Raw genomic sequence first — 18,510 nt, 5'->3', positions numbered from 1 at the left:
AGGGAAGTAGGAGTAATCCGATGAATTACAGGCCCATACCACTAACGTCGATTTTCAGTAGGGTTTAGGATCACATACTTTATTCGAATATTATGAAGTCCCTCGAAGGAAACGATTTATTGACACGTAGTCTGCATGGATTCAGAAAATATCATTCTTGCGAAACACAACTAGCTCTTTATACTCATGAATTAATGAGTGCTATCGACAGGGGATGTCAAATTCATTCCATATGTTTAGATTTCCAGAAGGCTTTCGACACCGTTCCTTACAAGAGTCTTCTAACCAAACTGCGCGCCTATGGAACATCGCCTCAGCTGTGCGACTGGATTCGTGATTTCCTGTAGGAAAGGTCACATTTCGTAGTAATAGACGGAAAGTCATCGAATAAAAACAGAAGTAATATCCGGCGTTCCCCACGGAAGTGTTATAGGCCTTCTAATGTTCCTGATCTATGTTAACGATATAGGAGACGAACTTAGTAGCCATCTTAGATTTTTTGTAGATGATGCTGTCATTTACCGTCTTGTAAAGTCATCAGATGACTAAAACGAATTACAAAATGATTTAGATAAGATATCTGTTTGGTGCGTAAAGTGGCAATTGACCCTGAATAAAGAAAAGTTTGACGTTATTCACATGAGTACTAAAAGAAATCCACTAACTTTCGATTACGCGGCAAGTCACACAAATCTGAAGACTGTAAATTCAACTAAATACTTAGGGATTACAATAACAAATAAACTAAACTGGAACGATCACGTAGCTAATGTTGTGGGTAACGCAAACCAAAGAAAGTGATTCATTGGCAGAACACTAAAAAAAGAAAGGTACAACGGGTCTACTAAAGAGACTGCTTACGCTTGTTCGTCCTATTTTTGAGTATTACTGTGCGGTGTGGCATCCTCATCAGGTAGGACTGACAGAGGCATCGAAAAACTTCAAAGAAGAGCAGCTCGTTTTGCATTATCGCGAAATAGGGGAGACAGTGCTACAGACATGATACGTAAATTGGAGCGCCCATCATTAAAACAAAGGCGTTTTCGTTGCGACGGGGTCTTCGCATGAAATTTCAATTGTCAGTTTTCTCCTCCGATTGCGAAAACATTCTGTTGGGACCCACCTATATAGGGAGGAATGATCATCATGACAAAATAAGAGAAATCAAGGCTCGCACAGAAAAATTTAAGTGCTCGTTTTTCCCGCGCGCCGTTCGAGAGTGGAACGGTAGAGAGACAGCTTGAAGGTCGTTCATTGAACCCTCTGCCAGGCACTTTATTATGAATAGCAGGGTAATTATGTAGATGTAGATGTAGATGTTGTGGAATATGTAGCAACATAAAATTAAAACTTAAATTCACGATGTGGCCTAGAGAAACTCGCCATGCCGGCTGGCCCCATTTTCGTTCTCTGTCTGGCAATGAGTGGTGGACGAGGCAATGACGTAAGCGCACCGCTTTTCCAGATGTTGCTAGCTAGGACTCATTTCAGATTGGTCCTCCACTGGGGACATCAGCATGAGCGCACCCCGTTCCAGTCGTCCTACTATGGAAAAATCCCTGGCAGTACCTCGAATTGAAGCCAGGTTCTATGCACGGCAAATAGACAAGTTCGTGACTCAGCTACGGTAAAGGATATAATAGCAGCTTGATAAAAACTAAATTTTAGACGTCGACGTTTACATGTAAAGAACCTGATGATGACAGCATGCCGCCGAAACGTGTGATGCTCATAAACAAACTCTAAGACATTTATGTAAGAGAAAGAGCTTCACAAACTGAGCAGGCCAATAACGCGTCCGCCTACCTCTGGGCCTAATGCAAGCACTTGTTGGGCTTGGCATTGATTGATAGGGTTATTGAATCTTGAAGCATCCGAAACTCTCTTGTAGTTCCCTTTTCAGGTACTCGACGTCGACGTCTGCTCTTAGATACGTATCGTCGGTAGGTTTTTAGGCTGTACTTCCCGACGTGACAGCGACGACTCTCCGATTAGGCGCGGGCCTTGTGTTTTGCTATTACTGCGAGTCTTGTAAATATCGCTTTTATTTAGTAATTTGCCCGGCAAAACTTTCCCCTTTTATGATTAAGACAGCCTGCGCCACCTTTAGGAGGGAGTGGGGACGTCAAAGAGCCACAAAAGCTCATATTAAGCAGTCCGTAAAACACTTAAACGTTCACTTCAGTTAGCGTGTTACTTAATGCGTACGCTTTCCGCTAGATGGTGCTGAATAGCTTTGGTTCCGTAAAACCTTCACTGATTAGTACTATGTAAATGAAATATGTGCAACACTTTTGTATTTCACTCTATATTCAAGGGTTAAGATGGTGATGGATGATGGTCTATTGAAAAGATTCATAGCCTGGAGGAATCTAAATAGTTCGCAAATGCCGATATGCACGCGCTCTATGTCCAGATTCGCAACTAACGGCACACGACACTTTTCAAAAGTCCACACGTTAATATTTGAATACCGGTACCTCTGAATTCACTCGTATCAGCAGATAATTTGAGTTTCTGTCGTCTGCTTGTCCGTAAAGTTCCAATCTAGCACCTAAGTCCTAAAATCCCCTTAATACTGCCAACAGTCAGAGACCGTACACTACATCACTTTTAATCTCCGTAATATTCTAACAGTTTATGGTGAATCTTAACACGATAAAGTCCAATCTAATTACTGTCTCACTGACTGACACGGGTTCCCCGCTCTTTAACGAAACAATCAAGGAAAAGAGGCGGCAATAATGACGACCAGGCCTTTTTATAGGTTTTTCATTACATGAGTTTAACGTCACTGCCTTCTCCATGACGGAGCTTCCGTAGGTTTTGCTGTATTTAGCCGTTAAACTACTTGCTGATATACTATAATTTTGATCTGCAATTACCGAACTCTGATTCTACACTATTTTCCCCTTTGAAATTTCTATTCTTAATTTTAAATTATTCTTTCTATAGCTTTTATCACTGTAAACTGAACAGAGGTGTTACAATCTGGCCCAGAGGGATATCGTGCCACATTACGTGCAATTGGCGCGTTAGATCGTCAAAATGCCAAACTGGTTGGAGGGCCCTGCCCATAATGAAACAAATCTTCTTAATTGGGAAGAGATCCGAGGAGTTTGCTGGCCCAGGTAGGGTTTGGCAAACGCGAAGACAAGCAATAGAAACTCTCGCCATATGCAAACGGGCATTATCTTGCGGAAATGTAAGCCACGGGGCAACAAAACAGAGCGAAGAATATCGTCGACGTATCGCTGTGCTGTAAGTGTCGCGGATGACAGCCAAGGTGGTTCTACTGTGAAATGAAATGGCACTCCACACCATTACTCCTGGTTGTCGGGCAATGTGGCCGGCGACAATCAGGTAGATATCACACAGCTGTCCGGGGCCTCTCCAGACATGTCTTCGCTGGTCACTGAGGCTCAGTTCGAGGCGGGACTCATCAATGGAGACAGTTCTACTCCATTCAATGAGATTCCTCCCTAATATGTGTCTGGAGACGCGCCGACACTGGCGGGATTCTTATCTGACTGTCAGAAGGGAGTGACGGTCTGGGATGCCATTTCTTTTCACAGCAGGACTCCTTTATTTAACATCCGCGGCATCCTCATTGGACATCAGTAGGTCGACGATATTCTGTTCCCCTTTTGTTAAACTCTGTGGCACGTCACCCAGGTGATAATGCGCACCCGCACACAGCGAGAGCTTCTACTGCTTGTCTTCGTGTTTGTCAAACCCTGTCTTGGCCAGCAAGGTCACCGTGTCTCTCCCCAACTGAGAACGCCTGAAGTATTATGGACAAGACCATCCAACTAGCCCGGGATTTTGACTAACTAAGGCGCCAGCTGGACAGAACTTTCCACGATATGACTCAGGAGGGCTTCCAGCGATCCTATTAATCAGCACCAAGCCGAATAACTGCTTGTATTACGGCCAGAGGTAAATCAGTGCCTTATTGACTTATTCATTTTTTGAAGCTCTTTCTCTTGACTAGATCATCCAATTTTTCTGAAATTATAATCATTTGCTTTTCTGTACATATATGACAGATCTATTGGTTTCCGCCCCATTTGCATACTTCTTCGTGGTGGACCGTTTTTTCTTTTTCTTTTCTCTTAGAGTTTATGTGCAAAAAAGTGACTGAAGCAGAAAAATTATCCTATATTTTTGGAAGTCGCTGATCTCAGCATGTTGTTGTTGTTGTTGTTGTTTTTGTTGTGCTGTAAGTTTAATGTATTAAATATTGTTGTTGTTGTCTTCAGTCCTGAGACTGGTTTGATGCAGCTCTCCATGCTACTCTATCCTGTGCAAGCTGCTTCATCTCCCAGTACCTACTGCAACCTACATCCTTCTGAATCTGCTTAGTGTATTCATCTCTTGGTCTCCCTCTACGATTTTTACCCTCCACGCTGCCCTCCAATGCTAAATTTGTGATCCACTGATGCCTCAAAACATGTCCTACCGACCGATCCCTTCTTCTAGTCAAGTTGTGCCACAAACTTCTCTTCTCCCCAATCCTATTCAATACCTCCTCATTAGTTACGTGATCTACCCATCTAATCTTCAGCATCCTTCTGCAACACCACAGTTCGAAAGCTTCTATTCTCTTCTTGTCTAAACTATTTATCGTCCACGTTTCACTTCCGTACATGACAACACTTCATACAAATACTTTCAGAAACGACTTCCTGACACTTAGATCTATACTCGATGTTACCAAATTCCTCTTCTTCAGAAGCGCTTTCCCTGCCATTGCCAGTCTACATTTTATATCCTCTCTACTTCGACCATCATCAGTTATTTTGCTCCCAAAATATCAAAACTCCTCTACTACTTTAAGCGTCTCATTTCCTCATCTAATTCCCTCAGCATCGCCCTGTTTAACTCGACTACATTCCATTATGCTCGTTTTACTTTTGTTGATGTTCATCTTATACCCTCCTTTCAAGACACTGTCGATTCCGTTCAGCTGCTCTTCCATGTCCTTTGCTGTCTCTGACAGAATTACAATGTCATCGGCGAACCTCAAAGTTTTTATTTCTTCTCCATGGATTTTAATTCTTACTTCAAAATTTTCTTTTGTTTCCTTTACTGCTTGCTCAATATACAGATTGAATAACATCGGGGAGAGGCTACAACCCTGTCTCACTCCCTTCCCAACCACTGCTTCCCTTTCGTGCCCCCTTGACTTTTATAACTGCCATCTGGTTTCTGTACAAATTGTAAATAACCTTTCGCTCCCTGTATTTTACCCCTGCCACCTTCAGAATTTGAAAGAGAGTATTCCAGTCAATATTGTCAAAATCTTTGTCTAAGTCTGCAAATGCTAGAAACGTAGGTTTGCCTTTCCTTACTGCATTTTTTAAGATAAGTCGTAGGGTCAGTATTGCCTCATGTGTTCCAACATTTCAGCGGAATCCAAACTCAGCATATTCCACGTAAATGGATAAATATGCAGTTCCTTTGCCGGCCAGTGCAAAATGAAAGTGGAAAGGGCACTACTTTCCGGATCTCAGGGGTATCTTGGTGGGTTAGCAGAGACGCGTGCCGTGAGCCGCCTTACCCAGGACGAGCGGCAGGAACTCGTTGTAGGTGATGTGCTGCAGCTCGGCCACGACGATCCTGCGCGCCTCCTGGAAGAGCGCCTCGTCGCTCCAGCGCGGGTTCAGCGCCGCCAGCTCGCGCGCCACGCGGTTGTGCTCGCGCATCCACAGCGTGTGCACCACCGCCAGGTCGATCTGCTCGTTCACGCGCGAGTCGCCTGCAACATCAGCGCACTCTCACTCTCCAAACAAACTGTCTCCTTCACTCGTCGTAAGGCACACAACACGTCAATATACAGGGTGTTAGCGGTACAAGTGCAGATATTTTTATTGGTGTCTGAGGGCAGTGTACTGAACAGCGCTACATCAGTATTAACTTCACTTGCAGACTAACGATTACAGCTATTAGATGTAGTACGTTTTTGGGTTGGTTAGTGCTTCCATGTACCTATGGCAAGAGCAAGTCATTAATGCTTTTTTGCCCTTGGGCAGCAGGTCAGCCGGTCAAGTGTAAACGCGCAGACGCAAATCGGTGAGTCTATACCGACATAGCGACAGGCGTACTCCAGTTAGCAGTGCAGTTACGAGCGTGCAGAAAACATTACCTTAAACTTACGTGACGTGTTTGTGGGACGACTGTTAGATGCAGAGAAAAAGAAAACTAACACACTGAAGTTGGTATGTATTAAGGTATCAATGATCACAATATTGTCACGTAGAAGAAGGTGTAAGGAGATGAATGACGAACACTAACTTCACTTAACGAGGGTTTATTTACCACTTGCACATACAAGAGCGCGGAGCGAACTGCCTCCGGCCAGAACACATACAGTATAATACAGCTCTAGAACATTCCAGTACAATACTTCTTGACATTTGTGGGTACTCGAACCGAATATGGAAATTAAAATGGACAGTCCAAGCGAGTTTTGAACTCACGACCCTCCAATCACCAGTTTAGTATCATAATCACTACACCATTTTTTTTCTTTCTTCTCTCGTTGCATCTCCTCGGGGCGGACGTCGTAAGACGTCCATCTACGTTCGTTGTTGATCGATTAACTCAATTTTTTAAAATTACAGAGGGCAGCTAACCCTCTGATCCAACACGCTGAGTTACCGTGCCGACTCCACGGTCCTACTCTGCTTCTTTTGCGGCAACATTTTCACTTACACCCCTAACGCCCTGTGTGTAAAATGTTATGAAACCCACCCAGAAATTAGACGACAAATACTTACAGCGATGAGGACAACGAACAGCCGAGATCTTTGAAGGTAGTGCTGTTCCGACTAGGAAGAGCATTAGGTGTTTTCTCTTCCCTTTTTTGAGCACATGTGTAATTTCGCGTGCTGTGAATTGTCTGTTCAGTTTTGTCTCTGTCTGTGTTTGTTTTTAACAAACAAAAAAACTGAAAACAGCATTTTATATCCGGTGATAAAATTGTATAATAAATTTCCAAAGCAAGAACAAAATTTCTAAAGCATATTTGTTTAAAAAGCAGCTAAGACATTCTTCACAAACAATGCATATTACACAACTAAGATTGCTTAGATGACGCAGAATAGTGGACAGTAATGAAAGGGGATAACTCCAGCACCTTGTCACATTTCAATACTCCATTTACTGCTTACACAAGGGTCACATGTCAAGATGTATAATGCATGAGAGTCATGTCCGTTAGCTTAGTTTTTCTGGTGGAAAGTATCACATTGAAGAAGGAAACTATGGTTTATATTTCAAGTTACATGAAACACTTTGTGTCTGAATGAAGAAACATTATTCATTAGGGAATTAACGAATGAGGCAATGCAGTTGTTAGGACACTGAGTCCTATTCGTAAGGTTGGAGCTGCTCTGTCTGGCCATCCTGATTTGGGGTTTCTTGGACAGCTAAGGCATATGGCACGATGGTTCCCGAGGCCAGTATTACACTATCAAATTTCTTTGTCAAATATCTTTGTCAAGGAAATTTGATGGTGTAATAGGGAACTTTGTCAAATCTAGTCAGTCGTTAAATAAATTTGATCAGATCTAACGTCTCGCTGTAGATTTGATCAAAGAAGTCGCTTGTCTTCTGTTCACTGAAATTTGACATGTTACCACGTGGAGCGCTAGCATCACTACAGCGTTCAGTCATCTGTGGTGTTTTTTATAAACATTGCCAGTAAATACAACTACAAAATTAATACAGATGTATGAAGCTGATGAGGCTCTTTACAGCAGGAAGCACCCTGAATACAAAAATAGATTAAGAAGATTGGAGACCCGACCTGACCTGACCTGACCTGACCTAACCTAACTTAACTCTCTCCTGTAGCAAGGAATCGGCTTCTAACAGTGAGCCTGTCTTCTGTAGATATGGCAGTTCTTAAGTGAATATTGTGCTTTGTGATATGAGGATTCACTTCACTGAGCACAAACTGAAATGTATACTCATCCATTCTTAAGTAACTGATGTGCGACTTGACGTCCTCCATTATAAGCTCACGTAACAAGTTTTGTAAGACCGTAAGACCGACGGCTTCGCCCAGGTACGTTTCCTTTTTTTACCCCGCTTCTCTTCCGCAGGTGCACACAGTGCAATTGTGGTACATGCAACTGTTGCAGTTAATAAAAAGTTGTTGTAAGCCATCTTGAACTTTGACCAAAAATATGATGACATTGTAGCGCCACGTCAAAGATCTTTGTCAAATATATTTGACGAATACTTGATCAAATCTTTGATCAGATATTGACAAAGAAATTTGATAGTTTAATACCGCCCTTAATGAAGGCCGCCGGCGACCACCTGTTCTATCCTCGAAGGCTACCTGTCCTATCTTCCTAAAGCATGCTCCGTATGCTGTGTGTTATATTTTCGCCACTGACTGGCATTGTATTATTTTTTTAAAATTGTGTATCATTGTGAGATGATCCTTGGAGGAATAAATAAATAAATAAATAACAACAGCAGCTGGAAACAAGGGTCTAGGCAGTCCCATGGAGTGTAGTGAATAAGAGGTAGTTAAAACGAAGATCAAGTGCGATTGTAAAAGTGTCCAACAGACAGGATTTATTGCGATCAGATTTGTTCAGAGTTTCGGAAAGGGGATATTTATTGTGGTAGTGAGGCTAGTAGCCAGCTGAACCGAAAGTGTTGTACTGATGGTGCTACATTATTTATTGAATGTACAAACTGATAAAAGCACAGTGACGTAACTGAAGAAAAGCCAACTCATCGATAGAATACACAAACGAGTCCAGTTATAAATAGTTCTGCAGACCTTGTGTGGCGCCTCTTTTAGAATCACAGAATAATTTAAGAATGATTCACAATTTTCAAGTCATTTTACATATATATGAAGAAGATAAATGTTGCATGCAATGTTAATAATTCATGTAAAGTGTCATGTTTGTCAAAGTATAAGCATACAGTATGGCGCTAACGGTCCTGGTTTGTTTCATGTTTTAGTATATATGCTTTCACGCGACTGTGAGTCGTCCATTACCACTGGTTTATCTTATCTGGTCTGATCTTATGCTCCTCTATACGATTGCCTCCTTTGTTGTGACGAATGTAGGTGCAGCTTATAATTGATATAATAATTATTGTAAAGATTTGTCGGCCGAGGTGGCCGATGCGTTTAGAAGGCTAGAACTGACAAAAATGACAAGGCAGTGAAATATTTTGCGATGTCGCTGTTCGGGACTTCTCTTCTGTCCATTTAATTTATCCTGGAAGGAACACACGTCAAGGATTTACTGAAAGATTAATTTGGGTCTGGGAAATGATGATGAGAAACCGGCTGCAGTAGAAGAAAATGTGCTGCTGAACTGCCACCAGCTGAAGGTGACAGTGAAGGTGCTAAATTGTGCTACTGCTAAAGACTCATTCTTTGAATGCTGTAATTTATGACTGCAATTATCTGTCACCTTATTTATGTCATTTCATTGTAGCCATTTTTGTTACTGTTTATGGTGAATTTAAAAAAAAGCGGTTCTAGGCGCTACGGTCTGGAACCGCGCGACCGCTACGGTCGCAGGTTCGAATCCTGCCTTGGGCATGGATGTGCGTGATGTCCTTAGGTTAGTTAGGTTTAAGCAGTTTTAAGTTCTAGGGGACTGATGACCTCAGAAATTGAGTCCCATAGTGCTCAGAGCCATTTGAACCTTTTTTTTTTTCAGATTCAGCCAATTTTCTTTACATCAGTTCCTATCCTGCAGTACCTAAAGTTAAATTTGGTAATTTAATAGTACTAGCGGAAGCTAATGTGGTTTTGCGTAACGGCATTAAATTATTGCTAGCTTCGGTAGTCATTCCTGGAATCTTACGTTTAATAGAATCTACAGAGTTAATTTGTTTATTAAGTTCGACGTTTTATTAAGTTACGCGGCGTATATTCCTTTCAGTAAATGTATTTTAAACGCAACCACACAAGCCGAAGTTACTCAGTAACTGTGGCTTGAGCAGAAATTAATATCTTTTTCAGAGACAGTAATTAATTAGTCCAAATGTGTGTGAAAAGCAAATTATTACGTGCAGTCTTTGCCCATAATTCAAGGGAGCGCAGAAATATTGTTTAACGCTGGCTGACATTTCTCTCTGTTGCGACAAATTTATAGCTGACGCTCATGAAATATTAATACAGCAAGACAAAGTAAGGTTACGTAATCTCCTTGGTTTGAAATAAATTAAAATAATATTAGACGTCAGTCCCACTATACATCGTAGTAATGAGTTGCAGGTGTATAACATTTGGCTGAAAGAAGTGGATGACACTCCGCCCTCCAGCTACCATCTTTATAGAACATTCGGGATTCTGGAGGGCCGGCCGCTGTGACCGAGCTGTTTTAGGCGCTTTAGTCTGGAATCGCGCGACTGCTAGGGTCTCAGGTTCGAATCCTGCCTCGGGCATGTCCTTAGGTTAGTTAAGTGTAAGTAGTTCTAAGTTCTAGGGGGCTGATGACCTCAGATGCTAATTACGATAGTGCTCAGAGCCATTTGAACCATTTGATTCCAGCGGTGCTGCTGCTTGCTTGATAATAAGACAGAACACGGCTGTCGGCTGTAGTCGCTGCGCCGCGAGTGGTGAGCTCTGTGATCCTATCGACGTCGGCACTGTCAGTGTCGAAGGAAGTTGCAACAGAACGAGAGTACTTCCCATATAATGGAGGGATTTTTGGGAGTGTAGTGTTACGTATGATGCATGTTTTGTGCCACTTCTGCGGGTTTTTAGCGTTCAGTAAATTTCTGATATTTTGTTGTCTACATCTACATACATACTCCGCAATCTGCGTGGCGGAGAGTACCTCGTACCACAACTAGCATCGTCTCTCCCTGTTCCACTTCCAAACAGAATGAGGGAAAAATGACTGCCCATACGCGTCTGAACGAGCCCTATCTCTCTTATCTTACCTTTGTGGTCTTTTCGCGAAATATAAGTTGGTGGCAGTAAAATTGTACTGCAGTCAGCCTCAAATGCTGGTTCTCTAAATTTCCTCAGTATCGATTCACGAAAAGAACGCCTCCTTTCCTCCAGACACTGCCACCCGAGTTCCTGAAGCATTTCCGTAACACTCGCGTGATGATCAAACCTACCAGTAACAAATCTAGCAGCCCGCCTCTGAATTGCTTCTATGTCCTCCCTCAATCCGACCTGATAGGGATCCCAAACGCTCGAGCAGTACTAAAGAATAGGTCGTATTAGTGTTTTATAAGCGTTCTCCTGTACAGGCGAACCACATCTTCCCAAAATTCTACCAATGAACCGAAGACGACTATCCGCCTTCCCCACAACTGCCATTACATGCTTATCCCACTTCATATCGCTCTGCAATATTACGCCCAAATATTTAATCGACGTGACTGTGTCAAGCGCTTGTGTTTATCTCGGCTAGCAGGAACGTAGAGTGTAACCGACGAATTTGATGCAAGCGTAGATCTTGTGGACGCATTGTATGACAGGCAAGAAAGGCTGTGGCGTCTAATAAGATCTGCTGTAAGGAGGAAGCGGCATGACGAACACAGTCAGTGATTTGGAATGTAAGAATCCACAGATCCTAGTTATTTCCCGTTGGCGAGGCAGGAGTTTTGGATAACATTGGTATGAATGTTGGAAATGGATCTTGAAGCATGAAGTAGTTGTTTGTGAATAGTGAGCAGGACAAGCACGTCGTCAGTTCCAGATGGATTGGGGAGTTCTGCAACATTTCCCCTTAGAACGTTAGGGGACACCAGGATAACTTCGGAGTGTACTGTGGAAATGAAAACCACACTGATGAAACAAAACATTATGATTTAATGGCGCCCGGTGACGTTGCTGATGCGTGATGGGGTAAGGCAGTTTTTTATTTAAAAGACTCAGTGAAAAGTGGGGTACCAGTGCCTTATTCTACCTTCTCAGCACCTTTAAAAATTTTCCAAAAAGTTTTGGCATGCGAACATATTCGCGCTCTTTTTAACGTGCAGCTCACCTCAAACTCCCACAAGCTCCTCTAACTCTAACTCAATCACACCCACTAGTCCATCGTTGTTAGTCGCTCATACCCATCCACTTTCAGTTGTTCTTTCTCACTCACTCATTAATCACATTTTCTCTTTGTGTCTCTGTCATTGCTCCCTGTGTCATTGTTCCCTGTCCTACTACTACAGCTCCCCCTAATGTCACTGTCTCCCTCTTGTTCTATCTTAGAGCTAATATCTTATTCCTTCCTTCCACTGTTGCTGTCTCTTGTCACTGTCACTATCTCTCTCTTCCCCGTTGTCATTTTCATATGCTCTATCTCTCACTACCACTGGTTCTCACCCACTTCCTCTTTCTCTTTATTTCTCCCCCCTGCCACTGTATCCTTCACTCTTTTCTTAGCATTGTTCTGCCACTGTCAACTAAGTTCCACTGCCACTATTTCCCTCTCTTTTCTCACACTGCTATTATCTCCTTCTCTAACACAACCACTGTCTACTATTTTCCTGTATTTTTAATTTTTTCGTCTCTTTGCCCCTGCCGCTGTCGTCTTTTCTCTCTGCTTAATAAAGCGGTGATATGTTCGCATGTCAGAATATTTGGGAAATTTTTAAAGGTGCTAAAGAAGGCAGAATGAGGCAGCTGATACTCCACTTTTCAGTCAGTCTTTTAAATAAACAGGAATATATTTACATTTTTTGTGCTCCAATAGGAGCATTTTTTCGCTGGTTGCCTTCTTTTCTCTGCTACAGCAGGGAGTGTAACTTATATGAAAAGAAATGTATAGGTTAGTAAAATTTAGATACTCACTTATTTGAAATTGAAATAATGCAAAACTGATTTTACACCTCGGAACGGATTTTACGTGCACAAAAATTTTGTATGTGCTTCAGTACTAGAATATCGGGTCCCCAAAAAATAACGGAGCATGCTTCTCCGTGCTACGTCACTTTACAAACTGCGTTTTCGCTTCGCTCAGGATTTTACGTACGTATTTTACGTTTACGAGTAGGGTAAATTTGAACCTTGGAATCTCGGAAACGGATAAAGATATGAAGAAAATTTTCAAGTTTTTCGACATCGGGTTCTTAGGAATACATTGTAAATATTACAGCCATTTGCTGTCCACAGCTGTCTCGAAATCCACGGTTGGGTTTTGGTACCCAAAAAGAAAACTTTTGGAGTGTTTCTCGATAACGGATAGAGATTTTTGAAAACAGGGCGTAGGATCTTCTAGATATATGACACGAGAATATACTTTCAAAATTTGAGCAATTTGCCGCGGTTATTTATTATTTACATTTCACCTCATACGGAATTTTACATGTAGTAGGGTAACTTTGAAACTCTATATCTCTGAAATGAATAAAGATATGAATGCTGTCGCATCCCCACCGATTAAGTGGAGTAGAAACAAATGCGGTACCATTCTAGAGACGGCCGCAAATGGGGAAATTCACTGTCATTAGAGACTGAGAAAGAGCAGATTGTTATCGCCCGACGCCTTGGAATTTGCGAATCTGGTTCCCTTGTAATTGCCGTGAGCCTCTGTCAAAATTGGCTGAAGGACGAAGAAACCACGAGTAGGCGCCATGTGTTCTGCATGTCGCATCACAGAATGTGGAGGTCAGGGGTTTGCCCGCTCCGCAAAATAGGATAAGCGGCGATCTGTGACAGATATGATGACAGACTATAACACTGCTGTAGGCACAAGTGTTTGGAAACACACCGACCAGCGAACGTTGTTGGACATGAAGTTCCACAGCACACAACCCGTACGTGCTCCCACGTTGACTCAATGTCATAGTCAGTTACGATTGCAGTAGGAACGGGATCATCGAGAGTGTACCGTGAATAAATGGAAGAGCATCACTTGGTCGTATGAGTCATGTTTCTTGTTTCACCAGGTCGGTGCTTAAGTCCGCATATGCCGTCGTCTATGTGAACGGCTGATCGGATCAGGTACCGCACCACGGGCGAAGGTAGCTGAGGGCAGTATTTTGCTGTGGGAGACATTCACTTGGGCCTCCATGGGCTCTGTGGTAGTAATCGAAGCCACAATGACAGCTGCGGACTACGTGAACATTATTGAGGACCATGTACATCCCTTTATACTTGATGTCTTCCCTGACAGTGACGGCATCAAAATGGTTCAAATGGCTCTGAGCACTATGGGACTTAACTGCTGAGGTCATCAGTCCCCTTGAACTTGGAACTACTTAAACCTAACTAACCTAAGGACAGCACACACATCCATGACCGAGGCAGGATTCGAACCTGCGACCGTAGCGCTCGCGCGGTTCCGGACTGATGCGTCTAGAACCGCTCGGCCACTCTGGCAGGCGTACTGAGACAATACTGTAAACGAGAGTAATACGAGACAATGAATACTGCTCTTCAGTAGCGATGAAAAGGATGCACACGACGAGTCAACCCTGTTCATAATGTACAGATTCTCGAGAAGTCATCCAGAATGACGGGTGCATTATGATAAAGGAATTGGGTGCACACTTGATTGCCGGTAGTTATGCCTAGATGTTAACCAACCTAGGTTATTACAAAGTGTGTGCGACATTGGTCCTGCAAAAACCTGCACAATGCCCGAAAATTCATTGCATAAAAATTCCTAGGCACCTGTTGAACCAATACAAGGTAGGACGTGACAATGTTCTGAACTCCAGCATCAACTTAGGTGAAACGTGGTGTCATAACTACGAGCCAGAATCAAAAGACAGTCTGAAAGCGTATTGTCATATCGCTGGCTTGGTTGCGGAGTATCTTTGCGAGCGGCTATATTGCAGGATCGTGCACGGGAGACGGAGCTGCTATATTGTGTTGAGGGTAGCTCTGCATGGGAAAGGCACTATTATGGAAGTGTGGCTACAAGTACTATTATTTTGAAGTAAAGAGATACGGAAGAGGATTTAGTGAAAAGTGCGTAAATAAGTAATTAAGTATGAGCAGTGCCGTCGACAACGTATTTGAGTATCCGTCCGTTCGCGTGTCGTACCTTACGACAACAATCATCCACGTCGTGTTCGGCCTCCCAGAATGAAACTAATGTGAATCAATAAAATAGTTTACCACAAAGGAGAGCAGTCAAGTGCCAGTGCCTTCTAGCCAGCGTGAGAATATGCGTTCGGTCATCGCGTTTCCGCATCATCAACAGTCAGCCATGTTATATTATTACAAGAGTCAAGGAGGACTGATAACAGATATCTGTGTGTACTTGGTGAGCGTTAGAACTTCATTCGACCATTCGGCTTCCGCATCTTCAACAATAGTCCGCGTCGTGTCGGTTACGCGTACGCTCGTCCAAGTGATAATTGTGGACAGGTAATCATCACCATTGGGCCGGCCGCGGTGGTCTCGCGGTTCTAGGCGCGCAGTCCGGAACCGTGCGACTGCTACGGTCGCAGGTTCGAATCCTGCCTCGGGCATGGATGTGTGTGATGTCCTTAGGTTAGTTAGGTTTAAGTAGTTCTAAGTTCTAGGGGACTGATGACCACAGCAGTTGAGTCCCATAGTGCTCAGAGCCATCACCATTGGATTGCCCGTGTATCTATCACCGCAGGTTCGGCCAGAGTAAGGCTGTGAAATACGAGTGACGGCGTGAAGTACAATAGTGACAGACATTCAAATCGTCAAGAATACTGTACAATAATAAGGGAACGATAATTATGACCTCTCATCAATTAGGAATAATGTTAATTGGCATCAACACTTACGAGTTAGTATGTAAACCGTGCAGCCTGCTATTTTCTTATCGTCTCAGAATATAATTGTTCATACCAGAGGTAGGACAGTGTTGTTTTTAGTGTTTACTGTTGAACGGCTTCCTTAAACCCGTTTGCATATTTATATTCATAATTCAGGCAAGTCAGCAGCAGTGTGGAGCAGAAATAATACGATCGCCGTCGGAGTACCAGGTACGTGGCGTGGACACGGCGCACGGTCAAAGTGAGAGCAGTTTAAGGGTCCCCCAACAGTTGTATCCACGGGCATGGTTAAAGTCCAATGAATGGCGACGTACAAATTCTTCAACAGATCAGGAAAATACTACCTCCAGGCAAAGTGATATGTTGTTTTGGACATGTTGGAGTCTAGAGCAATCATCAGTTCAAAACACCATAAGATGACACTGATGAAACGGAAAACCCGAATCCGAAATTATGACAGTAAAGTAAAGAAACTTGCGCATGCTACACGATAACGCCACGCCTCTCAGACGTTTTGCGACCTTGGAAATTATTGCAAAATTTGTCTTGGTTGCCATACAATATCCAGCGTGCAGTCCTGATTTAGTGCCTTCAGACTTCCAGCTCTCTTCTCCAATATTTTTCTGGTCTTGATGCTGTCGTCAAAGCTATGAGCTAGACACTTCTTGTTTTTGACGAGTGTAGCATGCAAAGAAAAAAGAATGAGACTTAACATCGGAGGTCATCAGTCCCCTTGAACTTAGAACTACTTAAACATAACTAACCTATTACACACAACCATGCCCGAGGCAGGATTCTAACCTGCGACCGTAGCAGTGGCCCAGTTCCGGACTGAAGCGCCTAGAACCCCTCGGCCACCGCGGCCAGCGTGTAGCATGCAGGCTCTTATCAATCACTGGCAAAAATGCATAATGATCGATCGTGACGATGTTGAAAAATGACGGTACGCAAATGAAATCTTGCTCTATTTAACTGAATTATCGTGCATTCTGTATTTGTTTTAGATTCCATCAAAGTAATGTAAGGCATTAGTTTCGGAATGACCCTCGTATGTATAGTGTAGAATACGGGATGGTGTTAGGATGCTGTGACTGGATGTAAGAATGTACGATAGAGAGTAAATGTGTAGACTTGTTAAAAGGAGAAAGAGTTTTCTTACTTGGAAAGAATGGACTGTGTGAAAGACGGTGTTGTACTGTTAGCACTCGGTGATAAATGATACGGAATTGGTTTTAAGGTGAAAGAGGATTGGAAGGAGTGACAAGGTGGTACTTGATCGAATAGCTGACTTGAGGGAAACGCCGTGCTCGGTTAGCTCCAGGCTGAACATGTGCACGTGCAGAAAGCCCCACCGGAAAGGCTACGTACCAGCTTTGAAGCAGGCGAGCTGGTCGAAGTCGTCGGTGCACTCGTCCCTGTTCTCGGGCAGCATGGCCTTGCCGTGGAAGTTCTGGATGCGCAGCCTGCCGCCGCGGAACTCGCGAAGCTCCCTTTGGGCGTCGTCGCTGGAGCCGTAGATGTTGGAGCCGTCCAGGTAGCCGGTGATCTGGTTCATCTGTTGGCAGGTTCAGCTCAAAGCGGCGCGCTACCGAGCGAGGGAAGTCCGAGTCATCTGCTGGCAGTAACTCATACATCGTTAACAAAATGTTAAGACCAGTGCTAATTTGAGGACTCTGCCTCTGTCGATGGGGAAAAAAACGTGTGCACGCTACTCGAACCGTAAGGAGCATACATGACCAGTACAATGTGTGCACATGGAAAATATTTAACTGCAATGTATATCCAACGATGTTGGAGATAATCAGACTGCCACTCCGAAAAACTGACCGTTTAACTCTCCAAGCTTCGTTCAGTACTGTCTCCTGCTCCTTTTGTGAGCAGTAGGAAAAAAAAACATCATCCTATTTATTCCCTTTTTTTCGTATTCTACATTACGGATATATCGGCATGCAACAAATTCTACAACAAATTATTAAGTTGGTACAAAAATTCGTAGCGTTTTTGTTTTGTATGTTGGCATTCCTGTGGATTTGGGTTCATTTATCGATAGTCATTTTTTATTTGTAGTTCACTATCACTGTTCGAGTTTATACTTTGTCATTTTGTCATTTGGATATAGGTAGTGGAGCTGTGGAATCTGGAAAATGGAGTGGGGGAATCGGAACATTTCCGACATATTCTTCTATCTGAGTTCAATAGAGGGTTGACAGCAGCAGAGGCGGCCGTATACGGGAATAATGCCAGAGGACAGAACGCGGTCATAAAATGGCTTTCTCGTTTTGAGTAGGTCGTTTTGACAATAGTGACTCTACACGTTCAGGAAGACCTACGGGATTTGATGAAGATCATTTTAAACGCATTAATCCACATTGATCCATATCAGTGTATTCGAGAACTGGCAAATGAGGTGAACTGTGGTCATTTCACGATTGTGCGAGAATTGCGTTCAATGGGGAAGGTTCGAAAATTGAGTATATGGGTACTGAATGGTCAACGGGAGGCCATATGTACAGTCGTGGACAAAACGAGCAAGACCCCTCGCCTTTTCGTTATGCTGATCCGCACAGCTTTAAGGTCTGCTACACAGCATAACAGGCAAGGCGACGAAGTGCTACCAACATACTATGCACAGGCGTGAAACTGAAAAACTATCCGAAATTTGTCAGACTGTTTCAATAATGTGTAAGACTATATCAATACTGATTAGTATGTTAACAACAATACCTAAATATAAGATATAAATGAAAGAAGAAACGCTAATTAGGATGAACTGTACTAATAAAAATGAATTTCAGCTTATCGAGA

General features: G+C 43.1%; 1 protein-coding gene across 1 annotated transcript in view; it reads right to left on the bottom strand.

Moving 5' to 3' along the window:
• The window catches only part of LOC126269481 (peroxidase-like), a 188,311-nt gene that overhangs the window by 41,323 nt on the left and 128,478 nt on the right, over window positions 1–18,510 (bottom strand). Inside the window, exons 10-11 of the mRNA XM_049973997.1 lie at window positions 17,074–17,260; window positions 5,564–5,761 (exon numbers count right to left, since the gene is read on the bottom strand). Coding sequence (XP_049829954.1) covers window positions 5,564–5,761; window positions 17,074–17,260 — 385 coding nt within the window. The remainder of the gene's footprint in view (window positions 1–5,563; window positions 5,762–17,073; window positions 17,261–18,510) is intronic.

Source organism: Schistocerca gregaria, chromosome 1, assembly GCF_023897955.1.
Source record: "Schistocerca gregaria isolate iqSchGreg1 chromosome 1, iqSchGreg1.2, whole genome shotgun sequence".
In the NCBI taxonomy this organism is placed as follows: domain Eukaryota; kingdom Metazoa; phylum Arthropoda; class Insecta; order Orthoptera; family Acrididae; genus Schistocerca; species Schistocerca gregaria.
Note: the sequence above shows the minus strand (reverse complement) of the source record. Positions and strands in the feature narration are given on the sequence as shown.